At 47.6% G+C, this 17,305-nt stretch overlaps 1 protein-coding gene across 6 annotated transcripts in view; it reads left to right on the top strand.

Moving 5' to 3' along the window:
• The window catches only part of NRP2 (neuropilin 2), an 88,993-nt gene extending 73,388 nt beyond the window's left edge, over positions 1-15,605 (top strand). For 2 of the 6 annotated variants that reach the window (XM_069860953.1, XM_069860947.1), the window contains exons 16-17: positions 11,441-11,500; positions 12,116-15,605. In XM_069860953.1, coding sequence (XP_069717054.1) covers positions 11,441-11,500; positions 12,116-12,420 — 365 coding nt within the window. In that variant the 3' untranslated portion in view covers positions 12,421-15,605. Of the gene's footprint in view, positions 1-827; positions 3,666-11,440; positions 11,501-12,115 lie in introns of those variants that run through there. The other 4 variants (XM_069860950.1, XM_069860948.1, XM_069860952.1 and 1 more) reach the window with 2 other exon arrangements.
• Positions 15,606-17,305: the final 1,700 nt, after the last annotated feature.

The following is a 17,305-nucleotide window of genomic DNA, read 5'->3' as shown; positions in this document are numbered from 1 at the left end:
CCTCCCAACACACTGCACCTACAGGAGTAGGAAGGCTTAATCATCTCTGGGCTGAGTCTTGGCACTGCCTGCCCTTGAATTCAAGGGAAGCAGGTGCTTTTCCATCCTTCTCTAGGTGTGTTTGCTTTATTGGCATGAATTCATAGTGTTGGCTTGCTTAAGCTACAGAGAGCATGAGTTCCTTATGTGAGTGTTGGGTTGAATTTCACAGCCTGTGTCATATAAATAATTGTAACCATCCTTTCTCACTTTAAAAAATAATAAGGAAACCTGTAAATCTGTGAATGGGGCACCTAGTAAGACCAGATTTGTGTGCAGAGCACTTTCAGACAGAGATCTTCTCTGTCTTTTCTGTAAGAACAACAAATGTTTTTTCCCCTGTAATTTCTTTCCCGGTCTCCTGTGGTAACTTCCTTGGCCATCTGAGATTACGCTCTTCCTCCAATTAGGGACATGATGTGTTTTGTCACTGCTTGACAACATCTGCCATGTGGAGACAAAAACAGGCGGCTGATCTGGAGAAGACCAAAAAAAAGAGGGGGAAAAAAACATTTGTTGATGCCAGAAATAACAGTAATAATAGTGTGCATATGGAATTTGTATTGCGATCCAGGCAGTCTTATTAATTAAAAGGGAAGAAAAAGGCACTTGAATATGTGGGCTCAGCAAACACCAGGCTCTGCTCCCCTCCAGGAGCACACCACACATCCAGAGGCAGCCCCAGGACCTGGTGTTACTCCGTGCTCTACTCTTGAAAGCATGTGTGTTTCTTTTTGTGCATCTGCATGCCTCCCACCTAGCAACCCTGTTCTGTGTCTCCTCCCCAGGGGCAACCCTCCTGCCAGGGACCGAGCCCACAGTGGACACGGTGTCAGTGCAGCCCATCCCAGCCTACTGGTATTACGTTATTGCCGCCGGAGGTGCTGTTGTGGTGCTGGTCTCCGTCGCGCTGGCCCTTGTGCTCCACTACCACCGGTTCCGCTATGCGGCCAAGAAGAGCGATCACTCCATCACCTACAAAACCTCTCACTATGCCAACGGGGCCCCTGTGGCCGTGGAGCCCACCCTAACCATAAAACTAGAGCAAGATCCCAGCTCACGCTGCTGAGAGCCGAACAGGAATGAGAGCAAACAAAACACAAAACAGACAGACAGACAGAAACTAAGACTTCAAATACGTTGCCTCAGTTTTGCACTTTTTTCCTTACCTAGCATACGTGTGAACTCTTAGACATCTCCGTCCCCCCAGCCCTCCCTGAATCTTTTACAAACTCTAAACTAATGCTGCATCTTGGATCACCAGAAGAGACACACCGCCCCTTCACTTCAGAAGTGAATGCTCCCTTTTGGTTGCTTTTCGAGGACAATTGGGGTGTCAATTGGGGTGTCGGGTGGGTTTTTTTGTTTTGTTGTGTTTGTTTGTTTGGGGAGTATATTTTTGTTGGTAGGCTTGTTTGGTTTGGTTTTTTCTCCTCCCGGTAGGCAACCTACAAGGAAACTTGATGGCAAGCCTGGAAGCTTATGCGTGGAGCTCGTGCGTATGTGTCCTGAATCAGTGTATGTGAGTGTGCATGGGAGCATGTGTGTCTGACTGACTGAATGTATATTTAGAAAAAGCCCCTTTTTAATTTGCTTGTTACTTGCACAGGGAATGCCTTTTTTTCCCCCCTCTTCCCACCTTCCCTCTGCAAAGGTTTGGGATACATTTGTTGTAAAGTCCCTGATTTGTTTACTTGGGAAGGAGAGCAATGCTTTTTTGTTGCCTTATCTAGCTTTGGCTGGGTTTCTTGTTTGATAGTATTAATGTCTTGGGTGCAAAGTGAGAAGAAGCCAGGCTGGACAGTAGGAATGTCCACCTCAGATGGCTAGAAGAATCCAGAGAGGTTTATAGACATGCAAAAAGTAAGATCTCTCCATCTTATTCTTTCTGCAGCCAACATGATAACACAGCCATTGTTTGGAAGGGGAGGGAATCCCTCCTCTTCTCTCACCTGCAAGTGAATCTATTTAAAGTTGCCTTATATCAGAGAAGCTCATAATGAATGTTCTGTTTGTATCTGTTAAAGCCAGCCTTAGGGTAACACATAGACTTCAGCAGGTCTAAGGTGGATGCTAAATACTGTAGTTTCTTGAGGACTGAAGGTTTATTTATTTTCTAAGTATCCTCACTCTGGGTGCTGATGGTTTTGCTTTTACACAGGGAGAGAGGAGAGGGCTCCTCCTTGTCTTTTTGCTAGAAACGTTCAAGGGACAAGTAAAATTCCCCTTTCTGGATTCTGGGTTTGTTTTTTTTTCCTCTGCCCAATTCATAGCTGCTGAATCATAAAAATTGCCAGTTGACTTTCTAGAATGTCAATTAGTTTTGCGTTTGCTAATGTTCTGCTTCTTAAAGCACCAGTAACATCTAGCAAGCAAAGCCTAGCCGGTGTGCCTGGGGGCCCCAGCTAGTGCTGCTGCTTTAACCAGGGAGGCGAGATGGAGCCTCCAACATGCCTCTGACTGTTGAATGGCCCAGCATATTGTAGTGGAAATGCCTTATATAAATTACTGAATGATGACATGCAAAAGTGGTTTGAATCATTATAATCTGTTTGCAGGAAAAAAATGTACCTCCAGTGAGCAAGGTTCTCCATCTTGTTTGTGTTCATTTGTGATGAGTGATCAGATTCCCTCCCCCCTCCTAAACTTGCTTGTGCTCCCCACCCCTCCTTTGCCCATGAATATTGCATAAAATGAATCAAGACGAGCAGCTCTGTTAAATTCCCTGCAGTCTTGAGCTTCCTTTTGGTCTGAGGAAAAAGTGGAAACACAAATGGTGCTGTGCATAGGTGGCATTTGCCCCTGTTACAGCAGACCCTTCTCCCCAGGGGATCTCTGTCGATGGGAGTGCCATCCTCCTCTCTCTCCCTGCCTTTATTCTTGCAGTCTGTTTCAGCTCCTCACGTTGTTTACACAACAGATTTCAGTGGGACCCCTCAGCTGCATCAGCAGGTGTCTAAAACATACAGGGTGATTTGGCATGGTGAGCTCATTAGGGGTGATGGGTTAGCTTTTCCCCAGCACCTGGCTCCCTGAGTGTGGCAGGGATGTACCTGTCCCAGCAGAGCTGTGAAGGACCTGGGGGAGCCCCTGTTACCATGCAGATGGTGCCCCAGAGAGGGGCTTCCAGGGCTGGGGTGCCTTCTCCCTGAGCCTTGTCATTACGCAGCACTGGTGTTGCAATGTGCGTGGTTTGTGATTTGAAATCCCACTCTTCTTCAGCCAGCTGCAAATTAAAACAGATGTAAAAGATTGGCGTGCCCTTGCTGCCTTTTCAGGTCAGCCCAGGCCATGTCAGCAGATGTCACGTTTCCGAAGTCAATTCAATCGCCCTAGGTGAGACAATCCCCTCACTTTAACCAGGTTCACCCCCATGAACTTTAGCAAGTGTACATTGGTGTGTCAGAGAAGAGAACGTGCCACCCTGTCCTTCAAACCAAAATCACCAAAGACAAAACAGAAGGTCACTCTGAGATTTTTATTCCCATTTCTCCCCAACTCCTCAAGCCCTGACATCCCCAACGTTGCCCAGTTGCCTGTGTGTGAAAAATATCTTGTGGAAATTTGAAACTCTTTGAAGATGTATTGTGTGGAATGTAATAAAATGATGATATTTTTATACAAAATACCTGGGGTTTTTCTTCCTTCTTCTCTCTTTGCTAACAAGAACACTGTTGGTTGAAGCAACGTGGTGTTCCAGAACTCTCTGTTTCTTTTTGGAGTATCAAAGCTATATCCTTTAGGAAAGGGAAGCTCCTGTTCCATTCCTGCTGCATGCAGACCCCCAGCTAACCCCCAGCTCCTGGTAGCACAGCTGGTGTGTGCACCCTGCCTCAGTGCACTCAGGATCGGGCCATTAATAATGGCTTTTAGATCCATTACATTTGTACCAGTCCTTAGTGGGAGTTTTGGGTGGCTGGACCAACACTTAGGATTGTTTGGGGATTTCACTAACTTGCTTAAGTGCTAAATTGCTCAATGTGATTATGCAGAATTTCTCCAGCCAGGGCCTCTGGAGACAGGACATCTAACTTCCCGGGTCCCAGGGGCTGGTTCGGCTGCCAGCTCAGCTGAGCTGCACACTCCATCCCCAAGCACTTCGAAAACGGTGTAAGCTGTTACCAAAATTGATAGTGAAAATGGCAATGCATTCCTCTTCCATAAAATCCTTGCTGAGCCTCTGCACGTCTTGACTGCAGAGAGGAGCTGTGCATGAGTGGTCCAGCACTAAGGGTTTGGCAAGGGGTGCATCCCCTGCCTTCCCTCCACCTGAGTCCTCCCAGCTTGCTACAGGGACCTTTACTGCAGTATTTGTCCTTCCCGTCTTCTTAGGTGCACCTTTCACCCATTTAGAGGAGTCAGCAGCATCACATTTCATGTGAAATATATTTTGCTGCCAGTTTAAGAGGTTTTTCTTTCCCTCCTGTATTTATTTTGCTTCTATCATATTCTTTATCCTGGCATGCAGTTCAGCTTTGCAATGAAGCTTCCTGGCTTTACTAGGAATTCAGGCCATCCACACAAAAAATAATTCAAATGTGATCCCTTGCTTTGGCTGTTCAAACACAAGCAAAGCAGAGGACCCATGCCACATTTTGGGTTTGGTTTTTTTGCTCTAATTTTACAGCAAATCTCATACACTTGTAATTTGTATTTCATACACTTCAGTGACTGTCCAAGCAAAATTCAAAACAAATATGCACATGTGAAAAACAGGGAGGGAGAGACTAGCTGATGGCTTCCCAACGAGGAAGAAAAAAATTCTGTTAAGTAAACAGACAGAAAGGGAGGAATCGTTCAGGGTTTAATTATTCCGTATGTGCATTGCAGCCGGATTGACTGTAGAGTTTGGTGCTCAGACTGCAGTCCATCACAGGGAAGAAAGCATCTAAAATTAGCACACTTTGTTTAAAAAAATAAATACAACTTAGTGTGGTTTTGATGCAATCTCCTCTGCAGGTAACTTCAGGCGTTTAAGAGTCTCCTTCAATAAATGGCTATACTTTTTTTGAGGTAGTAGTAGGTGCTCTGTATTTCAGTGAGTGGCATTAGAGGGGGAAGCCTGCTGTCTCCTGCACACACGGGGAGGATTCCAGGCACGGTTTCCCCAGCTGTATGTGGGATGATGGTGTCAGTCTTTTTATCTCTGCAGTTGCTGCCGTGTTGTAGGGAAAGCGGCTCCATATGGCTGGTGGTAGAAGACCCACAGGCACTCTCTGTAAGGACGTGTGCAAGGCCACCGGCAAACAGGGTTGTGCAAGGGGTAGCAATGGCCGGGCAAAGCAGAGAGTGCAGTGGAAGGGGGCTGCTGCGCCTTGCCCAGGCAATGTCAGCGTGCCCGAGACGGATGATTGCTCAGCAGGCTGCAAAGCACAGTGCTTGGTCACCAAGCCTGGAGACTGGATGCAAGGCCGGGCCAGCCTCCTGCCCAGACTCCTACCAGGGGAAGGGCCTGCAAGATGACACTTGGCACAGGGAACCAAGAGCAGTTTCCCTCAGGCTGTGAGGGCAAGGTTGGATTTATCCTGGGCAGTGCTGAAATCAATCTGCTAGTGAATGGAAGGGAATGAGGTAGAAACTGGATTGTGCATGGGGCTGTGTTGGCATTTTTGCCCTGTGAAACCCTGCTGACTTTTATCGGGACCAGCCCCAGCTTAGCCCAAGTCAGGGCAGCAGAGTTTGGCGCACAGACACAAGGCAAGGGCCCCAAGGGAGATCGGACAGCCTCTTGGCTTTCCGCCACAGCTCCTCCATCAGTGGCTTTGGCAGCTCTTAGCAGCGATTGCAGGCATGACTGCCAGTTTGAGGGATAGTGTCGTTAGCCATTGCCGCTGTAAAAACAAACAACAACAACGGGGAGGGTGATAAACATATCGGGATGCTGCAGAGCTGCCAGCTTCTTCCCCAGCTCTGAGCCCTTGCGTGACGGCGATGGGCTGGCAACGCTGCCCTTGCACTGAGGAGCTGCTTGGTTCGGGACTGGTGAGCCCTGGCATGGAGCATCAAACCCAACCAGTGGCTTCTTACCTGGGTAATCCAGCGTTAAGGGAGAGGAAATCCGTATAAAGCCACTGTAATGTCATCCACATGCATAATGACACCACCATTTCTCTGGCCTTGGGCTGGTGAGAACGAGAGGTGCAAAAGCAGTACATGCTGGGGAGGTGCCATGCATGTAGCGAGGGCAGGGTGCCACGTGTTGAGGGCAGTGCCGGGGCTGGAAATAGATGCCTGTTCGCACTGGCCTCCACACCAAGCACCCAGCCTGGCTTTATTTTGCGTGAGTACTTTTGGTGGGGAACTTCACGTCCTCAGCTGTGCTTCCCCTTCATATGGGAAGCCTGAGAGTCTCCTCGGTGCCCCCCAGTTTGAAGATGGCACCGCGGTGTGTGCTGCGCATCCCCAGAGCACTCTGAGGATAAGGTCCAAGTGTTCTTGCACTATGGAGGGCAGCTGGGCTAGGGGAAAGGCTGCTTATTTGCTTTCTTTAATGCTCAGTTGTAGCCAAAGCACTGTTTTAATTTGAAATTTGGCAGGGATTTAGCCCTTTTGCTAACTGAAACTGTTCTCTCTTTCTGGAGGAGTGAGGAAGAGGTGAATTTTCTGCTGGAAACAGAGCAATGGGGGATTCAGAGGGAGTGTTTCTGGCTGGTGCCTGTGCTGCTGCTTTGAGAAGCGCTTCCTCGTTCACGGAGGGTGGGAAGTGTCGCCCCCCGGGTCCCCAGGGCTCCCAGCCAGGGGAGCAGCGCTGCGTCACCGCCAAGCAGAGCGGTGTCAAGGCGAGGCCACAGCGGCTGCTTTGCTATGTCAAAACAAAATGATGTGTGTTGGAGCCACGCTATTACTGTGGGGAGGAAAGGGCTGGGAATGAGCAAAGGGAGAATAGCGAGAATCAGAGCAGAGCCGCAGCTCTGCCTCTCTCTGCCAAGGCTGAGAGAGTGGTGATTTCTGACCCTGTTTCCTGGTCTTTTCTTTTTAATATTTATTTATTTAATATTTCAGGCCCTTGTGGGCATTGTTTGGCCATGGAGCTGCTGTGTAGCTCTGACGCTCCCCTTGCTGGGCAGGATAGTGCCAGCCAAGGTGGATGTTGTGACCGCAGGAACAAGGGTTGAGCATGTAGGAGGGTACTTGACGTTCTGGGGGAAGTGAGCAGCAGCACATGGCTGTTTCCCTGCTGTGGAAAGGGCCATAGGGCAGTCAGCTACCGCTCTTCTGTAGCAGGCAGTAGAGCAGCAGATGTTACTGGGGAGCAAAAGACTTCAGGCAGCAGAGCCCACAAGCCACCATGCCCACAGACCCCTTGTGGGAAGCAGGGAGTGGGAGCATGGGGAATGGCAGGAAAGCACCCTGGGTGCTCTCTAGGCCAGGCTCCCCTGCTCCAAAAAGGGCTAGAAATTGCTACAAGTTTGATCTGTCCTCTGGGAAAGGCATCTCCTGCTGGGAGGTTCATTTAGTTCATCTAGAATGAGCCCGAGAGGCACCATGGCCACCATCTCCAAATGCCTGTGTGCAGAATCATAGAATAACCAGGTTGGAAGAGACCCACCGGATCATCGAGTCCAACCATTCCTATCAAACACTAACCCATGCCCCTTAGCACCTCGTCCACCCGTCCCTTAAACACCTCCAGGGAAGGTGACTCAACCACCTCCCTGGGCAGCCTCTGCCAGTGCCCAATGACCCTTTCTGTGAAGAATTTTTTCCTAATGTCCAGCCTAAACCTCCCCTGGAGGAGCTTGAGGCCATTCCCTCTTGTCCTGTCCCCTGTCACTTGGGAGAAGAGGCCAGCACCCTCCTCTCTACAACCTCCTTTCAGGTAGTTGTAGAGAGCAATGAGGTCTCCCCTCAGCCTCCTCTTCTCCAGGCTAAACACCCCCAGCTCTCTCAGCCGCTCCTCATAAGACCTGCTCTCCAGCCCCCTCACCAGCTTTGTTGCAGAAAGACACATGGTGATAGAGCTCTGCCCTAGGATGGAGAGACCAGGCAGGAGGCAGTGGAGTTCAACCAGCTGTTTCTTTTTTTCTTGATAGTGGAGAAATGTGTCCAGGCTTCAGTAATGGGGACTGAGTGTCTTCTCCAACTCAAGAGCTCTTGGCTTGGTGCAAAGGTCTTTGCCTGAGGCGATGGGCACTGCTGGGAAGCCTGTGCGGGCCGGCTGGCATTGAGTGCATGTGGTGCCAGGAAATCTATGCCAGTCTATATGAAGCAGAGGTGAGCTGCCTTGGGCAGCTTTGGAGCACACCAGAGACATGTATGTCTGTGGTGGGACACCAGAGAACCTCCTCTGCTCTTGTGCCTCCCCAAAGCGCCCCAGCAAGGCGTATCAAGCACATGTTGTCCCCACTTCCAGTAACTCCCTCCCTGCCCCAACCCCTCCCGGCACTGCTACTCTTTTAAAACAGATGTACATTAAAGCTCTTTAATATCTGCAAATACTAAGTCTCTCCTGCTCTCCCTCAATGTGAGTTCATAAGAACATGGTACTTAAGTTGCTCCTTGTCTTAGATTAGAATCTCATCTCTCTTTTTTTCAGGTCCCATAAATTAGCCTTTTAGCTGGCAGTGCTCTTAGATCTCACAGATAACAGCCTTTTCTCGGCATCCAGCCGTTTCCAACAGCATTGCTAACATCATCTTTTTGGCATGACCAGCTAGGTGCTTGTAGCCATCATCCAGCACATACATGTTTAAAAAGGCCTTTCACGCAGGGGAAATCACTCCTGTTTAAATACAGTTGCCCCTAGCTTTCCTGCCTACCCTTCCAGTATATTGTTTTTCCATTTAAAATACAGACTATGCCTGAAAGCTGCTCTTCAAGGAAGCAGGTCTCCACAGCACAGGACAATACCTGTTTCTCCCATTCTGTAGCTTGCAGGGCTTTTCTGAAGATTGCTTTCCAAAGGAGTCACTTTCCATGGCCTGCTCCACTTGTGACAACATTGCAGAGATTTGTCACAAAGGAGCCTAATTGATGACAAATAGCAGGCTAGTTTCTGTGACGGGAAATCATCTCCACTAGGAGCTGAACTGAGACCACCAGCTTCAATTCCCACAGACAGCCACACAGCCAGAACTTATTTTGTTAATGACTTGAGAAGCCCTAGTATGGAAAAGAAATGTCAATCTGTATTTTTTCAAAGCCAGTGTAGAGCCCTGCATGACAACATACCATCTGATAGCATGAATTGGCATGCAGGGAACAGAAGAATGAGGGCTTACCACAGGCCTGAGGAGGAAGGAGAATGGGTGAGGAAGAAGGTACCATTTAAGCAGGACTTGGAGTCATATTATCACGGGGAATTGAGAAAATTGTTGGAAGAGTAAATAGATTTGGGGCTGGTCTTTTTGTATAAACATTCTCTATTTTCAAGTTTTCCCAGCGCTCCTTCCTTTCAGGCTGTAAGAACTGGTGTTCTTTTGAAAGAGTTGATTAACCAATATTTTGTTTTTTCTGGCTTTTCACTCACAACTACCCTGGGAAATAAAAAAACCCACCAAATTGCTAGCTTGTTCTCACACGAAATTGAGAGGAGCTAAAATATGGAAAGGCAAAAGACTTCCAACAGCCTTCCCCATGAATAGGCTCCCTGGGCAGACCATGGTCCAGTTTCCACCTTTGCTGGTGTTCAAACAACCTACAGTTTCCTTAGGGTGACAGGGATGGCAAATTTCACTGCTTGTCTTCTGATGGAGGACTAGCAAAGCAGATGTCTCTGCGTGTGAACTGCTTTGCAATTTATTTTTCCACATGTTCGGCTCTAAATGTTTGCAAGAGGCCCTCAGGCAGTTCTCCCAGCCCTAAGATGTTGCCATCTGGGCCTGTCAGTTCTGGAAGTGCTGAGAAGTCATGTGAACTCACTGCTAAACTGAGGATTTGCAGAAGATGGTGTGCACCTATGTTTCTTCAACAAGCTACCTGCAGCCTGAAGTCAGCCTAATTACCTGGCTCACTAGACACAGAGCTTCTTGTCAGGAGGGGCAAGTGTTGAGTTTTCTATGTTCCTATCACCAGGTTCTCTTGAAAATTCAAAGAAATCCCTTAATCCTTTGAATGCAGAGGGCAAAAGACAATTCTGCCCAAAGAATGAATATTTGGGAAGGTATCTTTAGTACCAGCATGGAGGATCACTGCAGTCAGGTGTAAGGTGGCACTCAGGAGAGCCCTCTGCTCTGGAAGTGAACCTTGAAATGTTGCTGATGGGGATTTCCTGATACCATTGTCTGTGGTATCAAACAAGTGGGTTTGACAATACAGGAGGTCTTTTCAAGTCCTAAATCTCTGTGCAGATATGGACAGATATTCTTTTATAAGGTTTTTGGATAGTTTCTTTGCACATGGCTTTTTAGGCACAAATTACATTCTTTGGTTTTGATTGTTTATAGGTACCTTCTTTAAAATCTCCCTGGTTTTGCACAAGATGCAAAGTAGCCTTGGTTTTCAACTATAGCTATTTCAAGGGTGTGACTTCTCCCAGTTTCTTGTAGTCCTCGATTTTCTGCATTCCTGATCATTTTGAGGTGCCTTCTTAGTTGAGCACCCCGAGTTACAGTCAGCTTTGAAAATTCTAAGCAGACTGAAATGAAAGGGCATTTTCCTTTGGAAAACTGAAAAAGACCTGTGGCAACTATACAAGATAATGCTAGGAAGACAGCACCAGAAAATAACTTCTGCTCAGATTACAGGATGTGATTTGGTTACTAGTGCTTGATCTGTGCTGAACAATAAAAAGAAATGTCACCACTAAAAGGAATTTGGATCAGAGGAATGTTAACATAAATGCCTAGATATGGACATCCATTTGCAGCTCTCTCCATTTCAACCATCTTTTGCATTAAAACATGTAATGATGATACATGACTTCCTCAAATTACTATGAATTTATCTGAAACCCAGAGAGAAACTGGCTCATTGAAGCTCTGTGTCCAGTAAGATGTATGGGGAAAGATGAAAAGTAGAGTGTGCTAAATGGATCTAGCATTAGTGGCGAGTAATGATAGGCACTAAGATCCTATTCAAAGTCGTAAGGATAATACCCATGGGCGTGTTAATAGTGAATTATGGTCATTATGCAGGCACCAATGACAATATTTTAGTGCTATTCAAGTTATCTGGTTTCTTTGCTTTTCACTCATTCTCTTTTCTTCTTAAAAGCTGATCATTTGGTGGTTATGAAATGCAATGTAGTGGGCAGATCCTGCTCTCTTGAGTGTGCAAGAGTCTTTATTGACTTTGGCCAAAGGAAGAAGAGGAAGAGCTCTTCCTCCTTCCATGAGGAAGAGCCTTGCAGTAGTTCAACTACAGCTTTCTTCTGTGTGGTCTCACAACCCAGTGACTACTGGCAGTGATGCCCCCAAAAGGCCTCTTTACACCAACAGCGTTTTCCATTTTTTTGTTCTAGTGAACTTCCCAAGAATGGAGGATGACTTTGAGCAAGACTTTGAAGACAACGATGATCCAGGTTGGTACGCAAGTGCCACGTGGGCAATTTATCTGGGGTAGCTTGCGTTTCAGTGTCAGATGCTACAATTACTCACAAACTTCTGCTTTAGTTGGGGTTAGAATCTAGAACACGCCTGAGAACACACACTCTCAAGTAGTGACTAAGTTCCTGGACCAAGCCGTTCGTTTTCTTTTCGTGTTTTCCTTTTCCAACAGCCAGCAACCTTGCAAAGTCAATATATTGTATTTGTGTTAGGACAAGTGGAACTGATCTTTCAAGCATTAATTGCTGCTTGCATGGCATTTTGACTTGTAAATGGAGAAAATTAAGTCTGGGAGCTGGACAGATTTTTCCATAGTTTTGAACCCAATGGCACTTGGAGGGCTAGAGTTTCAGTGGGTGTAAAATATTAGCATGCTATTTATGTAGCCTGAGATACAGAAGTAAATTAGGGAACCTAACTTTTTTGGGTTTTTTGGTACTTTGCATTACTGCGCTAGCGAATCCTGCTGAGATAAACTCATAGGGGAGCTTATACTCTTGTAAGACCATCACAACTCTAAGTAAGAAATGCATAGAGGTGGGAGGTAAAAGAAAGCGATTCCTGGATAATAAGTGCCCATTTCACTGCAGATTACTTTGGATCGGATAGGAACGACACACTGTTCTCTACTAACTCTCCAGGGACCCCGAAGCTGGACAAAGAAAAAAGCTGGCTCTACACTCTGGATCCCATCTTGGTAACCATCATAGCAATGAGCTCCCTTGGCGTCCTCCTTGGGGCCATCTGTGCTGGTCTGCTTCTCTACTGCACATGCTCGTACGCTGGGCTATCTTCACGGAGCTCCACCACACTGGAAAACTACAATTTCGAGCTGTACGATGGCATCAAGCACAAAGTTAAGATGAATCACCAGAAGTGCTGCTCAGAGGCCTGACAGGTGCCCTGGGGTTCACCCTCGGCATTGCACCCAGTGAGGTGGGCTGACGGGGGGGTTACTATTTTTGCTGTTTTCTATGGGAACTGAATGCCATAATGGGGAAGGAGGGGTGCAGGAGGAGCAATGGGAGGTGCTGCTCCTGCCATCAGGTCCCACCAGCAGGTCACATTCTGCTAGGACCAAGCAGGCGTTCCCACAAATCAGACTCTGATGGGCAAGGGGGGAGCCGAGGCCCTTGTTTGTTGGTTCATCTTCATTTTCTGCTGATGTGAGTGGCTGGGACATGGCAAGAGAGACTGATTTACCTTTCAGATGTGAGAAACTAAATGTTGATCCTTATTTCCCACGTCTTTTCTCTAGTGCGTTGCTGAGAAGGCTGAGGGAATTCTTCAGCCACCCTCTCTTTAGAAATGACACAAACACACACTTGGAAACCCTGTCCATTTTAGACCCTGCTCAGACACCGTTTTGGTGTAGGGATTTGTGCACCTCACACTAAGTCCTTGAAGGTGCAGTTACCAGTCCTGAAAATAGAAGGGTGTTGTTATCTGCAACTTTCCTTCTCCTGGTAGGAGAGGAAAGGTAGGATGCTGGGTTTAGTGTCAGTGGTAACAACAGAGCTTTCTGAAGTTTTTACGAAATGGAATAGAAAGGAAACTCTATGTCTAGAAGCACCTCTTTGAGAGAAGCTGAAGAGCCTTAAAGTGATTTGTGAATAAGAGCCATTTATTAAATCCAGATCTTGGATTGTGACAGCTGAGGCCTTCATCAGGAAGGCCTTTCTTTGAAACTCCCACCCCTCTTGATCCTGCCCTTTATTTTTTTTTTTCTATAATGAGAAAATTGCAGCAAACAAAAGACAGAGCCTGTCGGGCTCCCAGTGCTCAGGCGACAGCTTTGGGAAGGGAGCTTCACTTGGGCTTTGCCTTGAGATACAGCACTGAGGCCTCTTCAAAGTGCCAGGGAGGGAAAATGGACAGGGAAGGAGGTGGGAGCCGTGGTGGGAGCCATGCCCAAGGTCCCAGCCATGACACCTGCTGCCCCCCTCACCTTTGCAGCACTCTCCTTCTTCCTGGAGCTGGTGGGCGCAAGCTGGCGCTGTCAGCACCAATGGACCAAACAGCTGCCAGCGTATCCTCTTCAGAGCAAAGCTGCACTTCTCCTGACCAGCAGCAAACCCCTGAAGTTTTATTTATGAGCTGTGTTTTGTTTTACTTTGAACAAGTGCCTTAGAAGAAGTATTTTTCCTCCATCTGATGATCAGTGCTGTATCAAACAAGAAGTGAGGCCTTCATCCTTCCCCAGCAAAACGCTCTTCTTCACTGCTCTCTACCAGGTAGAGCCTGGCTGAAGAAGTCTGGTCCTTCTGCTTTCAAGTGGTCTGGCTACATTGTCTGGCAGCTGATACTTCTCCACTTAGCACTCTGCTGTGAGAGAGAAGTGTTACGAAAAACAATTTAATGGAGAAGAAGAGTTCAGATGCTGGGCCCCAAACCAATGCCTTCATTTCCAATTCAGTAGACAGATCGCCCCTATCAGCTTGCACATATATAAGCAAGAAACTTCTCCAGCACATTGGGTTTCCTTTTCCAGGGGCTCTTTGGAAGTACCTGACATGTCCTGAATTTACATTTTTGCCTAGTAAATAGTTTGGGTTGGGGGATGGATTTTTCCCTCATTAACTGCAGAGCACTGAAGGTGTGATGTGCTGTGAAGCTCAGTTTGCAGAGCCCCTGCAAACACATCCTGCAGGAGGCCAGGTGTTTGGGGAGATGAGCAACATCTGGAAAGGAGATGAGCACGGACAGTGCCACAGCTGCTCCTTGGTGCAGTGGGAATAGGAACATTTGTCTAGTGATTCATGAAAAGCTCCATCAGACAGTAAGTTTTTATGGGAAAAAAAGACTTCTCCACTGTAAGACACACGTGTTACTGGGGAAGCAGATACCAGCAGCTGTGTCATCAAAACATCCACGGTTCATACACACGCACGCAGAGATGTGCACACAAAAAAGGCCTTCATTTTTTTAATTCACACTGTGCACCCAACAGAAATGGCAGTAAACATCTCTCAGATTCTCCTTTCAAATCACCTTATTTCTTTTGGCATTCTTTGTGGACAAGTTCCACAGGGGTGTTATTTTACTGCACAAAAGAAACAGAAGCAGTAAGAGGAAATGTACCAGACCGTTAGACCGTTTCAAAGCTGGATTGCTGCTGCTGCTCGATGATTTTTATCCCCTTCAAATCACAGGTGAGGGGAAGGATGAATAGAAAAGGACCATACAGTAGAAAAGTCGACTTAGGCAAACAATAGGTGAAAATATATAATTAAAAAGGTGACGTTATGGTGTCTAGTAGGCGTACAGAGAGAAGAGTTCGTATATACATATATTCAGAAATAGTGTGTTTGCACACGCACGTGAATTCTCTGTATGTATCGTGTATGTGACTTATTCCGTGGGACTGACTCGTGTTAATATATCTCTTGATCTGGGGCAGGAGAGTACTGCCGATCTTGGCACTAAGTTGGCATGGGCCCAGCAAAGCATCCGCCCTGCGTGTCCCACTTGCCCCTTCCAGACAGGGCAGGGCCCACGCGTGTGTGCTTGCTGGGCAGGAGCGGGCCAATAATGCTGCAAAGCCGATACCTCACTTACCTCTGCTGGGTGCTTTACTGTTCTACAGAAAACTGTGTTTGATTGTAACTTCAACAGGGAAAAAAAGAAAAAAAGTCGTCTGTGCATTCAATTCATTGCATCCTTCTCAGCAAATAGATTTGGTTTGCTGATTGCAACTCCCTCTGTGAAATCCAGAAAATAAAACAAAAAAAAAGAAATTGGTATTAATGCCATTGCTGAAATAGGCTGTTGTGTCCACACCTTTCCATGTGTGGATGTGTTGCTAATGGGCAACTTCATTTTGTGAGAAGGTGCTGGGGTGCCCATGGGATGTAAACCATTAAGAAATTATATGCAGAAATGGAACTTCTCCAAGGTTTGCAGTTCAAGGTATTTGACCATTCACTGGCTGAGCCAGGACTTATGGACTTAAAGAGCTTTTACTGTGATTCTTCAGTGTAAAAAAACAAAACAAAAACAAAAAAAAATCAAACTGTGTTTATATGATTTGTATAAAAACCTTTTAAAATTACTATTTAATAAACATGATGGTAGAGATTATGTTTCAGTGGCTTTTTTATTTATGGCAGAGCAAAACCAAGGAAACTCAACTGAGAGGTTTATGACCAACCAGAAACCCCTAGGGAAACCAGGGCACAGCTGGAGGCACACAGGGGCCATGCCCAGCACTCTCCTTTGCTGCATGCTGCCCATCCCCTTGGGGAGGTCACCCCAGGCCAACTGTCACCCCAAGACGAGTTAGGGCTGTCATGTAGACCCTGTGCACACATGTCCTCTCGTTCAAACGTGACCTCCCCTCCTGAAGCCAGGGGTGGCTGGAAGCTGCTCAGGTCTAACAGCACCACCTGTACGCAAAGCCAGAAGCTGACACGGGCTCTGTGCCAGTGCTGCTGCCGATCCCCAGTGCGGTTTTAGGCTAAGAAAAACATCATTTAGGACTAAGACAGCTTGGTGTTGACCAGAAAGGTCCAATCAAGGCTTTGCAGTGCAACCATATGACATGGTAACATCCGGCCGGGGCGATGTGGGTTGACTCGGGCACTGCAGGGACGCGCTGGCTGCACACAGGGCTGAGGGTGGCTCAGATGTGGTGGAACCATGGCAGGGAGCAGCCTGCGCCCTCTCTGCCTCCTTCAAGCCAGCCTAGGGGATGTGCAGGGGACCAGACTGTCCCAGCTCAGCCACCTTGCCAGGGTTCGGGAGCTGGGTGCCAGCATATCCCTGTCCTGGTCCCACAGCCCTGTGGTGGTGGAAAGTGACTCGGATGACCTAGTCCTCTGCAGTTCAGCATCAGCCCCACCTTTGGGTGTCACAAGAGGGATCTGGGAGCAGGGACTCCCAGCAAACCCCAGAGCCAAGCCTAGCCCCACGCGCTTGTCTTTTCCACCCTCTGTCCATTCTGTCCCACTGCCCTGATGGTGGCCTTGGCCTGGGGGAGACTTGTATCTCTCCGGGGTTCCAGGCAGCTGAGAGCCAGCACAGGGCTGTGGGGAGCCAGCTGGAGAAACAGTGGGGCTGAATCTACACCATGGAAACTCTTGTTTATTTATGGGCACCCTGACAAACAAGAGCAAATCCATCAAGCCCTGGACATCTCCAAAGCAAATGAAATTTTGCTGCCGTCTCCTTACCTCCAACATAGTGCACCCCTCCCAAAGTGTGTGTGTGTTAAAGAGGGTCTTTAAGTGATGAAGAGCAGCTGGCAGCTTAGATGAAGATGACAGTGTAGCTGCAACCTTGACAACTCTTCCTTCACCCAGGAATAAATAACTGATGTGCAGATTGATACTTGGGGGAGAGGCTGTCAGTGAGCAGGACAGAGACGGCAGATAAGCGACTCAATCAGTGTTAGACCTGTCCTGCCATAACACCGCCTGTAAATCATTGCGGTTAAAGAGGCGCCTCCACTAAAGTGAGGAGCAGAAAGCAGGTAATAGAAAAATGGGTGGTGAAGCAGACATGTGCACTGTCTGGGTTAAAGGCCTGATCGCTGGGCTGCCACTGCCACCCGGGTGTGAAGGGGGAGCAGGCACCCATTTTGTGATACTAAAATCTTTAGGGGTTGTTTTGTGTAGCACAAGCTGAGATTGCATCTGTGTGGGCTGCTCTGCAGCTGGCAGGGTGGGGTGGCACCTGGGCAGTGCCTGTTTCCCTGCTGCATTTGCCACACACACTCAGGTACCTGCTGCCGCTGGAGGCTTGAGTGTGCAGGGCAGCGGCAGCATCTCATGTGGCACAAG

The sequence above is a fragment of the Phaenicophaeus curvirostris genome, chromosome 7 (genome assembly GCF_032191515.1).
Source record: "Phaenicophaeus curvirostris isolate KB17595 chromosome 7, BPBGC_Pcur_1.0, whole genome shotgun sequence".
Lineage (NCBI taxonomy): Eukaryota > Metazoa > Chordata > Aves > Cuculiformes > Cuculidae > Phaenicophaeus > Phaenicophaeus curvirostris.
The sequence above is the reverse complement of the archived record's forward strand: the minus strand, read 5'-3'. Positions and strand labels throughout refer to the sequence as shown.